This window comes from Polyodon spathula, chromosome 8 (genome assembly GCF_017654505.1).
Source record: "Polyodon spathula isolate WHYD16114869_AA chromosome 8, ASM1765450v1, whole genome shotgun sequence".
In the NCBI taxonomy this organism is placed as follows: Eukaryota; Metazoa; Chordata; class Actinopteri; order Acipenseriformes; family Polyodontidae; genus Polyodon; species Polyodon spathula.
In genome coordinates this window covers 25355866-25379000 of record NC_054541.1, presented here as the reverse complement: position 1 = coordinate 25379000, position 23135 = coordinate 25355866, and the positions used below count along the sequence as shown (strand labels likewise).

Genomic DNA, 23135 nt, shown 5'->3' with positions numbered 1-23135 from the left:
GGTTTCGGCCACTGTTTAAACTTTTTTGCTATTACAACACAATTCAGTCGGTCAATAAAGCTTGGTAGGTTGAAGTACAGTGATGGTTTACTTTTAGAAACGATTAATAATAACCCTTTATGCACTGGAAAATTATATATTCACAGTTATAAAAAAAGAAATCTACAAATATTTCTTTATTTTTTTAATTGTACTACAAGGTGCTTTGACATTTCAATGTTCATAGTTAAATTAAAATTTTTAAAAAATCTGTATAGCTCTAGTTCTGTTATATTAATTTATAATTATCCAAATGACAGAAACGAATATACTTGACAAGACCTTGGGGAATAATATCCAAAGATAAGAGGCAGGGTATGGGACATCTAGTGGCCAGTAAACGGAAGTTTATAGGGTTAAGCAATCCCAAATATAAGCGTATGTTAAAAGTTTGGTGAAGATTGGCAGTTCTTGCGTTCTCCCGGTAAAGTGCGACAGACACACACGATCTTCATATATATGGGTCCCAGTTTTTGAATGACGACCCTCAGATGAGATTTCAATTGCATAACTAACAGAACATTCTGACTAGGGTTGCCCCCTGGCCCCATAATTAAGACAGGCCAGGTTTTATTATTTATTTTTTTTACCTCACAGATAAACCACACATTTAATGGAATTGTTGTACAGTATTTACTTAATAAAAGCACACTGGATTCTGGGTAGAAATACTTCCTGCAGGAATAACACTATGTAACACAATGTTTGTTCCTGGGTAGTAAGTGTTATTTCCTAATTGCTTATGCCTCAAAAGTATAGAAAATGGCTATTATTCCCCACAAATTTTGCTTTTGTTTCCAGGACAGTGACATTTTGAAATGTACCCATTTCCAATGAGAAAACGGGCGAATGTGTGTCTTTTCGTTCACAAAGTCAGAAAAAAACAACATATGAATCCAAATTAACATGTATTTATACTAAAGTAATACAAAAATGACTACACAAGATTTAGAAGCGAGTAGTTTTTCGAGATTTACGATTATACTGTAAACCACTTTCACGAATCAGCTCCCAAATGTAGTCTCCCATCATGTTCTCGTTATACTGTCCTTGGTAGTGGCGTTCAAAGTCCAGTATATCCAGGTGGAAGCGCTTGCCTTGCTCCTCAGAGTACGCTCCCATGTTCTCCTTGAATTTATCAAGATGAGCATCAAAGATATGGACTTTGAGGGACATCCTACAGCCCATTGTGCCGTAGTTCTTCACCAGAGTCTCAACCAGCTCCACATAGTTTTTGGCCTTGTGATTGCCCAGGAAGCCCCGAACCACTGCGACAAAGCTGTTCCAAGCCGCTTTCTTCTTACTAGTGAGCTTCTTGGGGAATTAATTGCACTCCAGGATCTTCTTTATCTGTGGTCCGACGAAGACACTGGCTTTGACCTTTGCCTCAGACAGCTTAGGGAAGAAGTCTTGAAGGTACTTGAAGGCTGCCGACTCCTTATCTAGAGCTCTGACAAATTGTTTCATAACCCAATTTGATGTGCAGTGGTGGCATCAGCACCTTCTGGGGGTCCACCAGTGGCTCCCACTTGACATTGTTCCTCCCCACAGAGAACTCGACCCGCTGTGGCCAGTCCCGCCTGTGGTAGTGCACCTTGGTGTCCCTGCTGTCCCAAAGGCAAAGATAGCAGGGAAACTTGGTAAAACCGCCTTGGAGACCCATCAGGAATGCTACCATTTTGAAGTCTCCTATGACCTCCCAGCCGTACTCATCATAGTTCAAGGCGTCCAGCAAGGTCTTGATGCTGTTGTAATCCTCTTTGAGGTGCACCGAGTGAGCCAAGGGAAGAGACGGGTACTTGTTACCATTATGGAGCAGCATGGCTTTGAGGCTCCTGGATGAGCTGTCAATGAAGACGCGCCACTCATTCTGGTTACAGGCGATTCCGATTGCCTCGAACAGACTGGTCACATTGTGGCAGAAGCAGAGCCCATCTTGACGGGTGAAGAAGCTGGAAAAAGCTCCTCAGCTCCACCTCTGAAATTGTCATCTGGATCTACAATGTCTTCCTCGCTCTCTGACTTGCTGCTCTCTTCTAAAGACGGCTGCTCTCTCTCCGGAGAAGTGGGTACGGGGAGCTCATGGCAGTGTGGCACCGGGGCGAATGATGAAGGAAGGTCCGGATACGTGATAACAGGTGCATTCTTGCCAGTCCGACGTTTGGAAGGGTCCACCATGCAGAAGTAGCAGTTGCTTGAGTGGTCAGTGGGTTCCCACCAAATTCTTGGGATAGCGAACTTCATGGCTCTCTTTTCCCCTCTGTACCATCCTACAAAAATACATTTATTTCACCCATGACTAATGTGTAAGAGATTCTCGCAACATTTTTCATATATATTTTTTCAGTAACATTGAAAATTGTAAAACATTTTAAAATTAAAAACTTTTACAATTTTAAAAATTGTAACAAATTTTATAACATAAAATTCCGAGCAACAATTGTTCATCTTACCTTCCAGAGTTTTTCTGCAGTGCTTGCAGGTGAAATGAGGTGCCCAGGGTTTGTCTTGATCCCCGACAGGCATGCCGAAATATGCCTTGTAGGCCACTGAGTACTTTTTCGCTCTTGTCTTGATAAATTGGCCGCAGACATAGCAAAATGCATCTGCCGGATGCTTGCAGCCTCTTGATGCCATCTCAGAAAAATGCAGATATGTATCCACTTAGGCAGCTGGAACTAAACTGAACTGGTGGGCTTAAGGCCCCTGTATTTCTACTACTATTTATATTACTGGAAAGTTCGAGAAAGTTCTAGAAGTTACTCCAAGTTTACTCAGCACTGAATCTATCTGGAATGTTCTGGAAAATAGGTAAATTTCAAAATATCACTGTCTTGGTCACAAAAGCAAAGTTTGTGGGGAATAATAGCCATTTTCTATACTTTTGAGGCATAAGCAATTAAGAAATAACACTTACTACCCAGGAACTAAAAAAAAGAAAAAAAATTGTTATACAGTGTAATCATCAAATTACATCTATACACCTTACTGCTTTATTTGTTTGAATGAGCGAGACTGTTAAACAGTAAGACATAAACAAAATAAACAAATTGGATCACAACGTTAAAAGTGAGTATGAAGTTCTCTGTGCTGCGTTGAGTCCTTTCAGTTGGATTAAAGGTTTGCCTGGTTCATCCTGATTGACCTTAAACCTCTCAAGATCACAAAAATGTCCAATCCACTCAGGCACAGAGAGGACCATCAAAACTACTGCCAACAGATATATTTGTGAAACTAGATTGACCACAGTATGAGGTGGACAGAAAGGTGTACATTTAATTTTAAAAAATAAAAACAAAATAATTATACATTCCCGAAACTCCCTTCAAAACAACAAACAAAATTACAGTATGATCAAATTAATCAATTATCCCAATAAAAAGATTATAAATACCACAGATTAACACAGCTAATCCCACTATTTAAAATATGGTCTGAACAGTCTAAAGCTGCTTGATTAAATTACTGTAGTTTTTAAATCTTTTATTTGAAAATATTTCAGGTTTGAGTATTCACTCACACAAATATATGATTCAACAACCTGTTTTTGTAATAAAACACCCTTTGTTGAATTTGGGTTTATTGGTAATTTCTAACATTTCAGTGTGAGGGGAATATATATATATATATATATATATATATATATATATATATATATTACACATAGTTCTCTCCCTTTATAAGGGACAGGTTATAAGGTGGCACGGCCATGGCTCCCATTTGTCATATAATGCCAAAAATATGAGTTTGACTGAAATAAATGTATATAGGATAAACGTTGGTAAAACCACTTGCTATTTTTTTTGTTGAATTCAGGGCTTATTGGTAATTTCTAACATTTCAGTGTGGAGCATATATATATATATATATATATATATAGTAGCACAACAGGGAGGGGGTTAATATCCTCCTTGCCTAAAAACATGAGTTAATTGTTTTTGATAATTTCTCTTCTGGTTAATTATCACTGGCACCTGGTTATCATCGCAAATTAGAGTCAGGTGCAGGGTATTAAAGGAAAGCAGTCCGTCTGCTCAGGGCTATAATTAAATATACAGGAAGCTTGCTAGTGATTAAATGTAAATAAGTTAAACAGCATATATTAAACAAAATAAATCAAATGTAGTAATTATACGTACAACCCCCCCCCCCCCCCCCCCCCCCCCCCCCCCCCCAAAAAAAATATTTTACCATGTACTTTGGGGTTTTTTAAGTACATTTTGACACCATCTGATTTTTACATATTCACATACACTTTGAAATGTGAATTTTGTGTACATTTTGTGCTGCTGTGTGGAGAACCATGATTGATGGTGTGTTCAATCGCACTAAAAAGTACTGTGCAAAGCCTTTTTGTTTCATCTGTAAAAACTGTGTTTTTTTCAGCCAGTAAACAGCTTAGCTGCCAGTTTATTAGACTAGGTTCCTGACAAATGTCTAGGAGAGCTCTGAAGGAGCTTGGTGTTTATCTTGTTTTTATTTTTCATTAAAAGTGCACATAAGCACTAAATCTCCAGTTTTTGTGTCCTGGGTTCATTTTATAAAGGGGCAAACGAACGACTGAGAGTGCAGCCCTGTTACTATTTTTATATATATATATATATATATATATATATATATATATATATATATATATATATATATATATGTGTGTGTGAAGTGCTGAACTACTGGTTCATTACATTTTATGCAAAATATTCCACATACAAGGTTGCTATCCTTACATTACCGATTTAAAACTGAACATTTTTCTTTATTTGGGATTTCACTTTTATCTTTACCAATACATTTGTACACTTTACATGTGTTTTTACAGGTTGCAATGAACATTAATGTATCTATGGCCCCTTTATATTTAAAGTGGACTAAAATGTCAGCTAAATTTGCATCCCTTCTAAACACTACATCGGTGCTCTTGCAAACATTTTTTTTATTTTTTCTGAATTATTGTAAATGCTTCCAAGCTATTTTTCAAATGTTGGGTAATAATTTAGAATATGTATTTATTAATGGTACTCTCTTAACCATCTCTTCCCTTTTCTCATAATCAACTAGTTCATTCCTATCGAGTTTGTCAACTTTTTTCAATTTGTTCTTTATATCCTCTTAAATTTATTTTTAATTCCTTTCTCTGTTTTTTGTAGTCATTGTCAGTATGTTTCCAGTAAAGATCTGTTTTAATAGATCCTTGTGGCTGAGCAAGAGCTCTGCCTACAAATAGTGTAGTGTTTTGGTGGTGGTTGGCAGGGATGAGTTTAATTCCTCTCCATACCAAAAACATGCGAGAAAGTGGCTGCTCCTAATTTAACAATTGCTGCTAACGGGAGCAGCTACAAAAGGAGAGCCCAGGGCTCCATTATGGAGAAAGATTTGGTGAATGAATCTGGGTTGTTACTGTGTCTTTTCATTTTTATATTTGTGTTTTATTTATCTATTTTATATATCTGTCCAGTTTTTGCATTTTGTAAGTAATAATATAATAATCTTTATTTATATATTGCGCCTTTAATGGTGGACCACCATCGCAAAGCTCTTTACAAGATACGAGACTAGTGTGTGTGAACTATGCATCAGTTGCAGTCACTTACAAAAATGTCTCACCCAAAAGATGGAGCACAAGGTTAAGTGACTTGCTCAAGGCCACAGAATGAGTAAGTGGCTGAGCTGGGATTTGAACCGGGGACCTCCTGGTACTTGCACACTTAAGTTGCACCTTCTTTCCTTTGCTGTCTTCCACAACACAATCGTTATGGTCTCGGGCAAATTCTTCTGGGGTTTTTGTGCATAGCCTTTTTTTTTTTTTTTTTTTTTTAACATTCGCTACAATTTGCAACTCTGTTTTAAGTCATCTGTATCTTAACTGTAACACAGATTTAAATCCTGCTAACAAACCTCCATTCCTAATTGTAAGTTTGTTTTAAATCTTGCTTTCCAGTGTTTATTGGCTGTACACTTTTTTTTTTTTTTTTTTTTTTTTTTGCATGTGTTTTATTGTTTTTTTATCGGTTGAAAACTGAAAATCAGAAGTCCTAATTATAATGGTGAAAGAGTAATTAGGAATTAGCTACACATTTATTTGCTGATCATCAGTCTTGGGGAAATATTTACAATGCATTCACCGAGAAGGAGGACATTAAATATCAAATTTCTCTTCACATATACAGTGTCCATTTTCTTCATAATCTTCTCTAGTAACAACCATCTCATCAAAGTCTGGATTATCAGACAGCAGTTTCCCACCTTCCCAAGAGTAGGAGATTGGACTGTAACAAAATAAAAGGTATGGCATTACTTCACTCATATCCTGGGTTCAGTGTCTTGAACTAAATCAAGCCATGGTGACCTACATCTACAACTTAAAATAAAAGACCAAGACACATTTCAAAGAAGTGGTTCCCAAGATACAGCCTTCATAATTTACTGGTAGTTTTTCTTATAATTCAGTTATTGCTGTGAAGATATGGATACAATACGACAGGCGGGATTAAAGACTTAGCAATTGAATTGCACCACTGGCTCTGTCTATTTGACAGTGGTGTTAAATTAAAAATGATGGATATATATTCTCGGGCTAGACTGTAGCATCACCTACCCTACAGGACAGATGTTTGAAAAAATCTCCTTTGGTGTAGCCATTTTACTTATATTACTGTGAATGATCTTTGATGAAACAGTTAATACCGTTTTATAGCCACTCTGGACCCATACAAACCCCAATTTACGGCATACTTAAACTGTCAGATTAAAAACACAATTCATTTTCATAACTTACTTTTCAGGCTGCACTACTGACACTTCGTAATCCGTTGGCGTGAGGGATCTGACATCTTTGAAAACTCTGTCTCTGAACCCAGGAAAGAGGGTATTGCCTCCTGTCAGCACAATGTTTTTAAAGAAGTGGGGCTGCATTTCTGAAGAAAAAAAAAAAAAAAAAAAAAAAAAACAAATGTTAATAAAATAAGCTAAAGAAATCTGGTTTACGGTTGCTGTCAGACATTTTAGAAATAAATAATTCAGAATCATATTACTTTTAAAAGCTAACCAAGAGCATTTTATAAGATCAGTTATTTGAACAGTGTGTAAACATGATGTGACAAACAACACATTTTGCATGCAGTTTTATAAAACCCTGCACATATAAAGTCGCTAACTCAAATATTATCTGGGTACTAGTATTTGATACTGTGGTAGCGACTGCTTTTAAAACTTTTGTACAATAAAACACTTGATATCCATCTTGTCCTACAGAATACATTTATAGTACCGAAGCGTTAGGTCTTTATAATCCATAAACCAAAAAGTCACATGGCCTCAATATGGGAAGACCCAGTTCGAACGTTTTGAGAAAATAAAAAATAAGGAATAGGCAGCTCAAGAGGTTAAGAGATATTAGCACCTGAGGTAGTCCCCCCCCCCCCGCCTTTTTTATATACAGCTCTGGAAAAAAATTAAGAGACCACTGCAAAATTATCAGTTTCTCTGGTTTTATTATTTCTAGGTATGTGTTTGGGTAAAATTAACATTTTTGTTTTATTCTATAAACTACTGACAACATTTCTCCCAAATTCCAAATAAAAATACTGTCATTTAGAGCATTTATTTGCAGAAAATGACAACTGGTCAAAATAACAAAAAAGATGCAGTGTTGTCAGACCTGGAATAATGCAAAGAAAATAAGTTCATATTCATTTTTAAACAACACAATACTAATGTTTTAACTTAGGAAGAGTTCAGAAATCAATATTAGGTGGACTAACCCTGATTTTCAAGCACAGCTTTCATGCGTCTTGGCATGCTCTCCACCAGTCTTTCACACTGATGTTGGGTGACTTTATGCCACTCCTGGTGCAAAAATTCAAGCAGCTCTGTTTTGTTTGATAGCTTGTGACCATCCATCTTCCTCTTGATCACATTCCAGAGGTTTTCAATGGGGTTCAGGTCTGGAGATTGGGCTGGCCATGACAGGGTCTTAATCTGGTGGTCCTCCATCCACACCTTGATTGACCTGGCTGTGTGGCATGGAGCATTGTCCTGCTGGAAAAAACAATCCTCAGAGTTGGGGAACATTGTCAGAGCAGAAGGAAGCAAGTTTTCTTCCAGGACAACCTTGTACTTAGCTTGATTCATGCCAAAGCTGCCCGATTCCAGCCTTGCTGAAGCACCCCCAGATCATCACCGATCCTCCACCACATTTCACAGTGGGTGCGAGACACTGTGGCTTGTAGGCCTCTCCAGGTCTCCGTCTAACCATTATATGACCAGGTGTTGGGCAAAGCTGAAAATTTGACTCATCTGGGGGTGCTTCAGCAAGGCTGGAATCGGGCAGATTTGTCTTTGTGAAGGGCGCATGAATCAAGCCAAGTACAAGGTTGTCCTGGAAGAAAACTTGCTTCCTTCTGCTCTGACAATGTTCCCCAACTCTGAGGATTGTTTTTTCCAGCAGGACAATGCTCCATGCCACACAGCCAGGTCAATCAAGGTGTGGATGGAGGACCACCAGATTAAGACCCTGTCATGGCCAGCCCAATCTCCAGACCTGAACCCCATTGAAAACCTCTGGAATGTGATCAAGAGGAAGATGGATGGTCACAAGCTATCAAACAAAACAGAGCTGCTTGAATTTTTGCACCAGGAATGGCATAAAGTCACCCAACATCAATGTGAAAGACTGGTGGAGAGCATGCCAAGACGCATGAAAGCTGTAATTGAAAATCAGGGTTAGTCCACCTAATATTGATTTCTGAACTCTTCCTAAGTTAAAACATTAGTATTGTGTTGTTTAAAAATGAATATGAACTTATTTTCTTTGCATTATTCCAGGTCTGACAACACTGCATCTTTTTTGTTATTTTGACCAGTTGTCATTTTCTGCAAATAAATGCTCTAAATGACAGTATTTTTATTTGGAATTTGGGAGAAATGTTGTCAGTAGTTTATAGAATAAAACAAAAATGTTAATTTTACCCAAACACATACCTATAAATAGTAAAACCAGAGAAACTGATAATTTTTTCCAGAGCTGTATATACTGCATTAAGGGAACTGCAAATTCTATACTTGGCCACCAGGTGGTATGTTTAAGTCTAGTAATTCACACCACAATGAGGTGAACTGGTGCTATAATACCTTAAAACTATCTGTATGTTATGTTATTGTGCTAGAAAGCCAACAGTTGCATTTGTGATATAGATAAGTCATGGACATGATGAAATCAGACCTGTCTGCACCTACTATGCTTCTCCCACAATCATTTTTTTGTGGAGTGATAAAATCAACTTTGAACTAAATGTATCAAATTTTGCCATCTTGCTTTACTGAAACTGTGGGACAGGTAAAGGGCACAGAAAACAATTTACCTGAATGAGACACTGTGATTCAGTACTAATACCTCTAATACATACAGAAGAGGGGGCTGCTCAGAGAAGTTTATGTTAGGAGAAAGGTTACACAAAACAATGGGATTTTAAAACCCTAGTTACTACACCCCCATCCCCTCTTACCATCAGGCAGGTTTTGCACAGAGTAGACAATAGCTTCTGGAATACCCATCTCCTGAATTCCAATATCAGATGGGTGGAATACTGTTTCAGGAACAGCAAACCTCTCATTGCTGAGACGGAGTATCTGCTCCCCTGTTTTATATTTTCCGCTAAAATTCATCTCTTCCCGAGGCTACAAATAAAGAAATTATAAGAACACACTTAACACTATACCGGGGGGGGGGGGGGGGGAGTGGAATGCTTTGTTTTTAAACCTAAACACACATTAATGTTATGACATTACAACAAGAATCCCTTAGTTAACCCAACCAAGCTGCTTTTTGTGTTACCATTGTATTTTATTTTATAAACAGTGGTGAGTCTTTACCTTGCAAAAGCCCTTTTTGATTGTGCTGAAATCTGGGAGCACATAATCTCTCATCACTGTGTTGTCTTCTCCTTTTAACCTAGAAGGAAATACATAAATTGGAGGCCATGTCATATTTTAATTAAATAGGCTCTAAGTTGAAAAAATAAATCGTGGAGGTACTTACTGAGCTATTTCCATGTCCTTGTAGAAGTCTTGAGACACATAGCATACATCTTCTTTAACTTGATTAATAACATGAGTCTCATCCATAACATGAAGTTGCCTTTAACATTAAGACAAATAAACAGTTTTGGTAAAACAAAAAAAAAAGACAATACAATTGAGTAACCAATATAATTCCACTGCTATTGTAATAATGTATAAAAATTTGTCAAGCACCCCATTTTAAAAGTAGAGAAAGTTAAACATTTAAAATGCACTGAATAAACTCTAGTGCACAACAGTCATTACCTGTATGAAATGATCTCTTTTAAATGATTGGTCAGGAGCTTTCCACCAACATTAAGCCTACAATACAAAAATAAGTATACATAAATGTCAGTCAGAGTGTAAGTATATATATATATAATATATATATATTATAGATATATATATATATATATATATATATATAATAGTCATTAGTGCACAGCCCAAGTTCATAAATCTTTCATGTAGGTGCTGACCCAAAATGGCATAGAATATGAAAAAAGTTAAACCTACAAGCTTTCTGAAGGGTTTGAATTTGATGGTGAATTTCTAACCTTTGTAGTGAAAGAATCTCACCAAATAGGGGTTTTACCTGCATATGCCGTCTTTCATTTTTTTACCCCGGCAGTATGGCACTATGTGTGTAAAGGAGTATCCGCTATCCACAACAATGCAGCACAGCTCTGAACTGTTGTCTTGAAAATATTTGTGAGCACTTAAGGATCCAGCTGAAAGAAAAGGAAAGTGGGTTATTACAGTATCTGCCTCCACTGTGTTTAAGTTGTTTGCTACACTATAATTACCAGATACATACATTAATGCCAATAAACATACTAGCAAAATCATCTACTTACCATTAATTCTGAGAGCAGAGTGAAACTGATATTCTTCAAACAAAATTTCATTCATGGATTCTTGAATTGAAGTGAAGTTAAAGTATGGTTCTGTGATCACTATACTGGTGTCTGCAAAATCAACCTTTTAGACACAAAAAGTATTATTACATTATAGTTTCTGCAAAATGTAGGGCACTGTATGCTGCTGCCATTATAATATTATATATATATATATTATATATATATATATAGAATATATATTCATATATATATATATATATATACACACACACACACACACACATATATATAACGATTCAAAACACCAATCTTTTACTGCAACGTTAATTAGACAGACCAAAACCTGTTACCTTTAGACTGTGTATTATTAGGCCATATTACAATCTGGAATCAAACAGACTCTTATCACAACTGGACAGTGAATATGATCCCCCCCCCCCCCCCCATGTATCCTGTAATGTAAATGTACTGATAGCAGATCCCACTGTTGCTGAAACAAGGGCAAGTTCTAATGCACTGCACTGCACTAGCTGAAATTAGAAAATATTTCATGAGGTTAGAAACAAATAATCTGTTTCTTTAATTATGACATTTCCAGTATGGTTTGTGAGAATGGCATTTTGTTTATACCTTGTACATTTCCCTTCCAAATAGTTGATCCCACACTTTCCTCTGGACATCCCAGTTTACTAAATAGCCCTGCAAAACAAACATTTGTCTGTTTAGTCGTCAAACATGTTGAGTAAAAGACAAACCAAACTCCATTTGTTTGTTGTTTGCAGAGACTGGATGGGTCGCACACTCAGGATGGATCAGTTGTATCCTTTATTAATTTTAGACTTGATGTTCAAGAAAGTAAAAAGCAAGTGTGAACACTTAATTGATATGAGTCACAAGTGCAGCAATATAAATAATGAAACTGAATTGTTAAACAACTTTTATAACATCAATTAATTACTTTATTTGACTGGCTGGATAAAAATACTACAATTGAGAAACTCTAAACAAAATAGCTACTGTACATGACATCTAGTGAATGAAGAACATACTGTATTCCTTAGTAATAGCAATTTACCTTAAACAACACTTCACAGCAGGATACGGGATTGTAAATTATAAAAAATATATATTTAAAAAAAAAACCTGCAACTAGCTCAGAACCCACCTTTTGAAACGGAAGAATGTAAAACAGCCCAGACGGATCCTTAACTTCATCAATCTGATTGGCAGTAAATGTTTTCAGTCTTGCTGTTTTTGAGCGAAACTGGCAATTGGGTATTACACTGAAAGAGAAACAAAGAGGTTTAACGGATAGTGAGAGAGAGGTAATAAGACCACCTGTTCTCGTTTCCCCTGGATCGTGACGGTTTTGAGGAATGTGTCCCGGGACTTCAATATGTCATTCCGGGACAATAAATGCCAATATCACAAACTGAGCACAAGGTACACAAATCAATATAAAGCACTACTGCAAAAGACGCAAAATATTTATTGTGTGTCAAAACTATAGACGTAATATTATCAATGTTTCGTATTTTATCAATTTGGGAGTTCTAAAGATAGTTTAAAATGGGCAACCCTAGAGGTTGGAGGACGATTTAAATTACTGTATTCAACCATTAGCACACACTCGTGTTCTTATAATACATACAAACGTTAATTTAGCTCTAAATTTCACAACAAATTATAGGGTGCGCTGGCCTTGTTTTCATATTAATAACAGCACAATGTTTATGTAATAAAATACAAATCGTAATTTAACCATGTTAATGTTTGCATTCGTGTTTTTGTTTTAGCTATGTGTTTTAAATACAATAGTCAATATAGTACAAACCAACCTGACGTTTTCGTGGCTGTATCCTATTTTAGCCGTATAAGCTCCGTTGTCAAGAACTAGAGTTGCCATTGCTATGACAAAACAAGGTTTCAACTTTAAAAATAAAACATAAATATTTATATTTTTGGTTTTGTTTGTTTTAACTCTATTAAACTCCTCCAAAAGCAGCAATAATTGTTTGCGTTTCTCAATCTACACGACTACACCAAGGACCAATGAGATTTCAGATGCCTGGTCTTCAGTTAATATGTCCGTGCTAGAAAACTGACAGAAAAACAATAGTTCCGCCTGAAATATAAGCCTTATTATTATTAGCGATTGTTGTTTTTATCCAATGTATTTATTACATTTGCCGATACATGTTTAATGCTTTGTGCTACCAAACTGTAGTATAGCATTATTATCTTTTGCTATCATTCATATGAAATACTGTAGCAAAAAGTGTAAATGTACATTTAACACGATGTAATACATGCTGTATGTAAGGGCAATTACAGAGATCTATGACAGACACAGTTGGCACAACTACCATCAATAATATGTTTTTATTAAGAAATGCTCGATAATGTGGAATGTTATACATATTTGGTTTGGTTTAAATAAAATTCGTGGAAAATACAACATATATGGATATAAAAAAAATCCAGACTAATAATGGCATGTAGTTTAAACCGAAAAAAACTATTCACCTTTTCACAGTTTTAGGTAACATTAACATTCCCACGCGGAAAAGCGGAAAAACAAACCTATAAACCCCACAACTGTATAATAGTAGCCTGCCTTTCTATTACGTTACATCCGTAAACAAAGAGCCTGTGCTCAGAGAGGAAATACCATTGTTTGAGGGGATTCAAACAGATAATAAATGTCGTTTTTTTAATTTTTTTTCACTTACACATGCAGATATGAGCTTTGTATATGTAGACACATACCTTAATGTATGTAAAACTAAAAAACAAAACAAAAAAACATTGGTAACATTAAATAATGCAAATTGGTTTACCCCTCTAAAATGGCAAAATGCTTCAGTCCTTGTTGCAACATAAATAGCCCTGTAGCTATGCCTGGAGATCGAGCCCTTTAAACCAGAGGAAAAAAAAAAAAAAAGAAAAAAAACACACCACCACAACACCTCACCACCACAGGGAGAGGAATTGGACGGTCAAGTATCAATTACTGAAGTCACTTACAAAATTGAGCCCCGTTGTCAGTCTCCTCAAACCGGAGACTTTTTAAAGGTACATTTTTATATGTTTTTATTTGTTAACCTTGTTGTTTTGCAGTTTGGTCAGTAATAAGACTATAGTTAACTTGTTCGATTTGTATACAGCTTTGGGGGTACAGTTGTTTACTATATATATATATATATATATATATATATATATATATATATATATATATATATATAGTTTTGCTAGTCGTTTTTTTTGTTTGCTTTTTTCGATAGTGCGAGGTAATGTCAACCTAATCGTTTTATTTTAATTATAATCCATCACAGTTCTATTTTAAAATAATTTATTTACATACTGTTCAGCTATTTATAAAATGTTGAGTATCAAAAATAAGAGTTGTATTCGAAAAAATTGTTTTTCTAACACAGTCTGCTAATTTACATTAAATTAGTGAGACGTTTGAAGAATAAACTTTCGATCAATAATGAAAACATGTGTGTTACATACATAGATCAGGACAAAACTAACCAGCGTAGATTCGTGTACGTCTAAGAATGTAAAATGTTATAAATACAAGGCCGTCTTGATATTTTTTTTTTTTTGTCTTTACAGTCGAACAGTGCTTGCCGTTAAAATGCCAGTGCTGTTTCCATTGTTTTGAAATGTCTTTAAATGTTCGTTGGCAGCGCTTCTCTTGTTTTGGTACTGAAGCAACACACACAAAAAGCTCAGATCACGTGTGCTAAACACTAGTGACGCGTCATTCTGTGTAGAACCGCATGCAGCGCATGAAACTGTCCCTCTATGGCTGATCAAGCAGCCAATAGGAAATGAGTTGCTAAGCTGAGTGGTGGTATACGGTAGTAAAGGGTTTCTTTTGTGTCAAACCAGCAGCAGCCGCCGTCGTCAAAAAACACACTGTACTTGCTTATCCACTTGGCAAAGATATACAGGTCTACAACCAATTCCCTATTTGTGTTAAAAATGTTTCTTTTATCGATTTTAATTTGGCTGTTCTATTTATCTACTAAGAGGTAGGTTCCCTGATCTACATAACTGGTTGCTTACAATTCTTCACAACAGACTTTCTGACATTTACCCCATTAAAAAAAATTAAAAAAAATTAAAATAAAAAAAAAAGATGATTGCTTGAGACTCCCTCAGTTTGCAGAAGTACACCATTGGGTGAAAACTCTTGGGAGTGTGCCTCGTCACCTGTGCCAGTAACCTGTCTCGTGTAGGCATGCCTAGTGTAGAAATGCTACAGCTACACCACAAACGCCTAAACAAGATACTTCTCTTTCAACGCTTTCTATTTCAAACGCCTGTGGGCTATAAACCTGCAATCAGTTCTTTTAGCTTTACAGCATCATCAATGTAAAAACAACACACTGAAATGTCGAAGTAGAAATTCTATGATTTTACTCTTATTTTTTTTAACCCTTACCTCTAGATATTCTCTAAAACTGAGAATTTCAGTTTGGACTGCTCTCCCCCTTCTGACCTTAAATCCAGTTATTTCCCCTTAATGACCCCTAATATACTCAACCATGCAATTGGTCTTTTCTGGTCTGCTGTTCCTGGCACCTTTCTCTGTGCTTAAAGATTCATTCTGTAGACAGTTTACCTTCTTCAGAGAGGCCTTCAACATCATGGTAGGTAGTTTGTAAAATACCTTTTGAGATTTAGCCCTGATTAGTTTCTTGTTATCTATGATTTAAATATATTGCATGTAAGAGCCACTGCTGATTGTGGGTATTCACTTTCATTTTTAAATCTGTTATGTTAAATATTGGATGGCAGAGATTGTGTTGTCACAGAAGTGTGCATGTGAAACATTCTTGTTTGCTTCTGTAGACAAAACAAATGCCTATTTGTGCGTTAATATAATTTGGTTTGTAAGTACCTAAACCAAATCAGTTGCTTCCAATAATTACTTAGCAGGCCAACTGTAGAAAGTTCAGACTTTATTTTAATGTGAATATGTTCTGTTGTTGCTCCTTTTATTCCTTATTGCTGACATATAGGTACACCTGTTTTGTTTATGTTTATCATATTTTAATGAAAGACTCAGTAAACTGTTTGCAGTAAATATGGGGTTATCATATACAGCACTGGAAACAAGTTCGAAGCTGTTTTAACATCAGTGTTGATGGTTACATACTGGGCAGCTGTTTAAACAGACATCTAGTTTTTATTATTTTATTAATACTGTTCACACTTCAGTTGGTGTAACTGTTGCTGCCATGCTTACTTTCAGGCTGACTGCTTCAAAGTACATTAGCAAAATAGTTGATCCACTTTTTGATGCACTAAGAAGTTTCACTGCTGTTCTGTAGAAGAATTAACAATTATCTGTTTTCTATTATTCCCCCCCCCCCCCCCCCCCCCCCCCCCCCCCCCATAGTTTTGTAGGTAATTTGCAGTATTAACAGCTTGTGTTTAAATAGTCCCTGTAACTATTTTTAATTATACCTCATATGAACGACACCAAACATCTGCTTTCTGGTCAATATTGAGCATCGCATCCGTTAAGCATGAAAATGTGATTCTTTTTAGAAATCCAAAGCATAGCCCTTTTCATGTTTTATAGTTGTTTTTGTGAAAACTGTATGATCCTTTGAAAATCTGTAGTCAAACCTTCTTGTTGACCTATATATTTGTATCTTTGATTGTTTTAATGTAACACTTTTTTATTTGTGTTCTAGTTTTGTTTGCCTGACAAATTAAGATGCCATTCAATGACGGGCAACCCTCCACCTCCACGAGCGATGACCAGAACAGTGACACTGAATCCTCAGAGCGATGTGACAGCATGACTTCATCCAGTGACACTGAATGTTCCCGACTGAGCTTTACCAGTGACTCCTCCAGCAAGCGAAGCTCCCCAGCATGTAAGACACTTATTTATTTAAAAAAAATTTAAATCCAAGATCCCCACATTCTCTTATAATTATCATGACGTACTTTCAGGTTCCAAGTAGTTTATTTCCATATCCCATAGGTAGATTCGCTCTTGGCACTTTAGAATCTTGAAATGTTAAATTATATTTCAACAAGTCAGACTAAAACATAATCTAAACTTTTATTCCCTGCAGCAAGCCCTCCTAAAATGGTTACATTTGATGACCTTATGACCTCTGCAAGAGACCTGTCTAACCTGAGTTTGGCACATGAAATAGTTGTGAATAGAAACTTCCAAGTGGAACACCCTGAACTGCCTGAGAATAGGCAAGTGTTTTTTTTTTTTTTTTTTTTTGGGGGGGGGGGGGATTTCTTTTTCCTTTAAGCAATCACACAAGGTACGTTCCTAAATCCACCCCACCCCACCCCAAAATCTGGTTTTGCGAGGATGCTTGATTTATAAAGCTATAATAAAACAAAGTAAGGATACTCTGCTGTATTTAGTTGTGTATCATTTGAATGTGTTTGTTGCTGCTTGATCTTTTTAGTTTGGAGAGGAAAGTGAAAGAAATTGTTCACAAGGCATTTTGGGATCGCTTGGAGGCAGAACTTAATGAAGATCCTCCTAAGTATGAATATGCCATCAGACTAGTAGGAGAAATCAAAGAGGTGAGAATGAGGTTTACATCAAATATCACTCAAAAGCAAAATACCCTTGTTTTATAATAGTGTGTTTTCTAGAGACAAAGAACAGTATCAAAATTAACACAAGTTTTTTATCTTTTAAGATTCTACTCTCATTCCTCAATCCTGGTGCAAATCGACTTCGGAACCAGATCTGCGAAGTTCTAGACATGAATCTCATACAGCAGCAAGTTGATAACGATGCTGTGGACATCCATGGACTAGAAAACTACATTATTACAGTCATGGGAAGGCTGTGTGCCCCGGCACGGGATGATGAAATCAAGAAGTTAAAAGATATTTCTGACATTGTCCCATTGTTTCGGTAAGTCATGCTATATATAATGTATTTTAAGCGGTAAACTATCAATCATTGGTTTTACCCATAATGAAAAAGATTATATTTATAATTCTGTAACATTAAAATAACGTATACCATTAATACCAACTCTTTCTCTGGTTAGCCTTGCATTCCTATATACATGACTTGCTTAACATCCTCAAAAATGTACTTTTGTGGATATAATTAAAGATTGTTTTGTTTATTTGGGTAATTATTTTTATTTCCCCTATGTTATTTCCAGGGAGATTTTTCGTGTGCTGGACATAATGAAAATGGATATGGTCAATTTTACAATTAATAACATTCGACCCCAGCTGCAGATGCAGTCTATTGAGTATGAAAGAACCAAGTTCCAGGCTATTTTAGACAAGACTCCCAGTAAGTACTTTGTTTACTTTAACATAACATTGGTTACTGTTTTTGAGATTCTGTTGTAGGGAGTTCACACTTAAAACATCCTTAAACACTAATTAATCCGTTAATAAGCATGATTTACAAAGTATTAGCATGATGTAAACCCTCATAGGTAGGGTATGCTGACTCTAACACAGGTTCTCTTTAAGTGTCTTAAAAAAATAAAAATAAAAATGGGTATGATTGCTCCATGTGTTTGTTTTTGTTTGTTTGGTTTTTTTTTTACTCTTCTGGTGTCTTGTTTGCTTGGGCGTGAAAAGTCAGTCTTAGTTTAGTGTCACAGGAATTTTTATAGTAGCAGTCATTGCAAGCCTCTCCTGATGCAGCTTTTTATTCGATGGAGAGAAAGCCCGACTGCAGAAGTAGTGGTAGAGCAATGTACTAGCCAGTTTATTGTGCTCAACTGATGAAATGCCTGAGGACAGTGATGAAGTTGTGTGCAATGTATGTCTCATTGTTCATAACAAAACAAACTAGGATTATTTCATCCAAGAAACCCCCAACAGATGGGAGATGTGTTTCCAGTTGATACTGATATCTCTTGCAGGAAAGCAGAGAAAAACAAAAGCCTGGGCTTCAGTCCAGCTACTTCTGTTTGAACCATCTGTCAATGCAGGAGTGAAATAAGAATCAGCCTTGTCAATTTACCAAGATTCGTAGGCAATGTAATGAACTGATCAACAACAAGTTTTACACACTGTACTGTAGTGTTTTATAGTCCCATGATCCATAACAGCTGACCCCTGTAGTTTCTAATTTCTCTATCATGTTGTGTTAAATGCCGCCCATCTCTTGTATAGTCCTTCAAAAATGTAATTTGAAAATAACAAATGAATGTTTTTGCAGTCAATTCTTAATGTATGGCCTGTTTACTTTACCATTGAATTACCTTTTTCAGGTGCACTGGACCACACAACTGAGTGGATGAAGGAGTCCCTTGATGAATTAATGGCTGTAAAACCATGCACTAGCTCGTCGTCCTCTGGTGCTGAAAACCTTACCAGTGGCATCCCCAGCCCAATGTCAGTGTTGAATAACTTTTACATTAAACTTTTGGACTGGGACTGCCAGAAGAAAGTGTTGCCGGAGGTGAATATTGAAGTCTGTGGCTGACAAAACCTTTTATTTTTTTTATTGTTGTGTACATGTCTGTGGTGTAATGGTCAAATTTAACAATGCTCTAAAATGTTTCTGTAAAGGTGAGGTTTCTTTTTTTGAGTAATAGAATTATTTTAGTTCCTGAATTTTGAATGGTTTGTATCAACTGAAACATCAACTGTTCCTTTTATACCAGACTCTGATTACAGATGAGACCCGCCTCCTAGAGCTCCAAAAAAGCCTGGAGTTGTATAAGGTAGTAGCAGCTGTGTTGTTGATAGTCTACAATGCAATAGGAGGACCCATCTCAGGCTTGCCAATTTTGGCTGACCAGCTAAAAAAGATCAGTAGTGTTCTTCTTGAAGGGATTCACAGCAAGTAAGTAAATATCTGCAAACAAAAATAAAACCTGCATTGCGCCTTGCTTCAGTCCCTTTTGGATGTATGAGCCCCCCATTGCTTTACTGAGCGTAATTAATATATATTACACACACACACACTGTAGTAAGTATTCACCCCCCTTCGACATTTTCACAGTTTGTTGTGTTACAACCTGAAATCTTGATGCATTTAAATGGGATTTATTTTCCTTTGATTTACACAACCTACTCAACACTTTGAAGAGGCAAGATAATTTTTTATTGTGAAACAGTTAAAGGAGGTTAAAAATAAACAAAAACAAAACTAAAATGACTTGAGATTAGATAAGTACTCACCCCCCCCCCCCACCCCCCACCCCCCCCAGAGTTATGAAACTGTGTTAATGTCGACTTTCAGAAAAAGTCCATTCAGAGATGACTGTGAATATCTTAATTCAATATCTTATTATTTGTCTCCTCCAGATCATTTAACATGACTGAGGCACTTGAAAATGTAAGTGCTCAAATTTGCACTGCTCTGAATAAGTCTCTGACTGAGCGAGGTTATCCTGCACTCCCGGCTCACGTCCAGGTTGCTCTGACAGGGCAGATCTGCACCATTGAGCATAAGGACAACTCTATCCGTAATCTCATTGGTAAGTTAATATGAATTTACCTCTTAAATTTATGATAAACTTCCAAGTATATTATATACTAGTACAACTTCAGATTCAACCTCATAGTTTCTGTTATTATTATTGCATAAATATTTAAAGGATATTTAAAAATGGGGGAGTTGTTTTCCATAAGTATTCAAGACCCTTTACAAATGTATAATTTTACAAGTGTACAAAATTTGTGCATCCATTTAAACACAATTATAAATTAATGTCTCTTTTTGTTGTTTGTAAACACAAGCTGCAATGATGAAGACTTCTCATCAAAATGTTAATCTGACTTTATAACAAGGTTTCTTTGTACAATTCTACTTGTTTTGATTAAGTTTTTAGTATTAATGTAAAGTTTTAAAAAACTGTTACTCAACAGCATACTTGTGTTTACCTGTGCAACTCTCACCTTTGTTTCAGATGACAGAGTCCACTCATACATGAAACTTAGCATTGTTCCAAATTCCCACACCCAGCCACTTGCTGTTCCTGGAGGCCTTGCACTCATTCAGCCTGAGCTGGAGGTAATCAGGGCCCAGTTTAACAGCATCATCAACTTCAATAAACAAGTGTACTGTCCCTTTTATGGAAGGATCCTGCGGAAATTGCTGTTAAGTGAAGCACCACAGGGAACTGCAGAAGCTGTAACGCCTGCTGTAACTGCTGAATGAACAGTTAATGGGACCATGCTTAGTAAACCTTGTGCCACTTCCTTCCATGAAATTGTGCCGTAGGATTTTATTTTAACTGAGAACCAATTATACCTGAGAGGCAACTTCTTTCATTTTTTTTTAGGCGTGGATGTCACTTGTAATCTGCAATGGATTTTTTTTTTTTTTTTTTTTTTTTTTTTTCTCAATATATAACCTGTCAACTCATTTCATCGTGCATTCAGAATGTTGGATAAGTAAATTAGCCTTTTCATGCAGTACTAAAAGTTATATGGTTTTCATAATTATATAGAGAGAAATATTTATATAAACATAATTTTGATTTAAATGTATCAGTACCAGACTACTTTTTGGAATCAAATTTAGATGTTTATGCTTTATGTAAAATATGAAATTGTATTGATAAATGTTCATTCTATAATCTACTTTTTTGATATACACAGTATAGTTGAAGTTGGGGTTCTTCATTATTGCATCTTTTCTCATTTTGGGCCCACTTTTTTAGATATATTTGACTAACTTTTCATGCATTGTTTATAAAGGTAATTTTTGGACATGTCTGTTATTATTCATTTATAAGAAAGGGAAACTATAGGTTGTGTATAATATAAATAAATTCCCTCTCCTAGGATTACTGGTGGGTTTGTTTCCACAACATAACATCTGCTCACAGACCCTGGCACCTTTTTGACATGTGAAATAAACAAAAGAAATATATATATATAATATAGTTGTACTTCTTTGTTCAAACACATGCCAGCTAAAATACAATAATATTGCTAAATGTGACAACTTGCCACAGACCCCAGTTATTAATTGGGGAGGCGGTGGGAGAGAGAAGAGAGAGACTTTTTGCAGTTCATCATTTCATTTCATGAAAATGCAAGCTTTAAATAATTGGATCTATCTGGTAAGGGCTTAATAACACATGCATAGCACTTGCTATCTCTGTTTATACTACAGGTAAGAACTGTTTTAAAATACCGTGTTTTCTGACATGCTAAATGCATTTATTGTGGTAGTCTGGTTCAGCACAGATGTGTTTGTAATCAATCCCATTTTAATGAATTTGCTTAAGAAATTTCCTGGACGATTTAATAACGATTTAATAATAACAAATAAAAAAAAAATGTGTGTGTTATTTTATATATATATATATATATATATATATATATATATATATATATATATATATATATATATATATATATATATATATATATACATACATACATACAAATATTATAGTAGATTATTATCTGCTATAAACAAAACACATTGACGGAAAAAACTGCATTTTTCATAGAGAGGTGAGTGTGTGTCACACACACACACCCCTTCTGTAACTCTTGCTTTGTCCACACCATGTCCCGGTCTTTTCCCCCCCACTCGCTTATATCCTCTCCCGTCTTTATCGCCAAACCTGCACAACCCAATTCCCCCCCCCCCCCCCCCCCCCCCCCCCCACACACACACACACACACACACACACACACACACACCACACTCACTCACTCTGTCCTGATTGCACCCATCTTCCATAGGTAAAGTTTTATTTTTAATATCTATTTTTTATGCTATATTGGGTCTTTCGAAACATTTCTTATTTTAAATTTTTGTAACTACTTTAAACCTTGCACATTTTACAGAGGAATCAAAAAGAAGCCACTCCTTAGATAAATCATGGAATCCCATTGTGTTTTTAGCGGGGGAACATATCACAATAGCGGGAAATTTTCCCAGTAGTTGGGTAAACCAGTAAATTCCAGCGGCTTGAATTGCGTAAGTATTTGTTTAAGGAGAGCGTGTGAGGAGCTCGCGGCGGACTATTTGCCAGCAGACTATTTTCCCGATTGTTAACATGAATCACCAATAACATTTTTTTTTTTAATTGCACAGTAAAATATACTATACTGGTATTTCTTTACACTGTAAAACACAAACAATTATTGTTCTGTATATGTAGCAATAATACAATTTATTGAAGAAAAGGGAAAAAAATAGTCTGCATTTGTAAAAAATAAAAACGT

General features: G+C 36.0%; 2 protein-coding genes across 2 annotated transcripts; one reads left to right on the top strand and one right to left on the bottom strand.

The window, feature by feature from the left end:
• Positions 1–5998: 5998 nt before the first annotated feature.
• LOC121319659 (actin-related protein 6) lies at positions 5999–13025 on the bottom strand. Its single transcript, XM_041257312.1, has 11 exons — positions 12794–13025; positions 12121–12238; positions 11586–11654; positions 10953–11076; positions 10691–10826; positions 10360–10416; positions 10073–10171; positions 9907–9985; positions 9540–9711; positions 6812–6950; positions 5999–6302 (listed from the first exon to the last, which is right to left on the bottom strand). Exons 1-11 carry the CDS (start codon positions 12859–12861, stop codon positions 6173–6175), a joined length of 1191 nt encoding a protein of 396 aa, XP_041113246.1. The 5' UTR covers positions 12862–13025; the 3' UTR covers positions 5999–6172.
• An 822-nt stretch (positions 13026–13847) lies between these two features.
• Positions 13848–21822, top strand: LOC121319658 (T-complex protein 11-like protein 2). Its single transcript, XM_041257311.1, has 10 exons — positions 13848–14030; positions 16673–16858; positions 17063–17195; positions 17417–17537; positions 17657–17877; positions 18137–18273; positions 19208–19398; positions 19604–19785; positions 20250–20422; positions 20855–21822. The coding sequence occupies exons 2-10, from the start codon at positions 16696–16698 to the stop codon at positions 21103–21105; spliced, it is 1572 nt and encodes a 523-aa protein (XP_041113245.1). The 5' UTR covers positions 13848–14030; positions 16673–16695; the 3' UTR covers positions 21106–21822.
• Positions 21823–23135: the final 1313 nt, after the last annotated feature.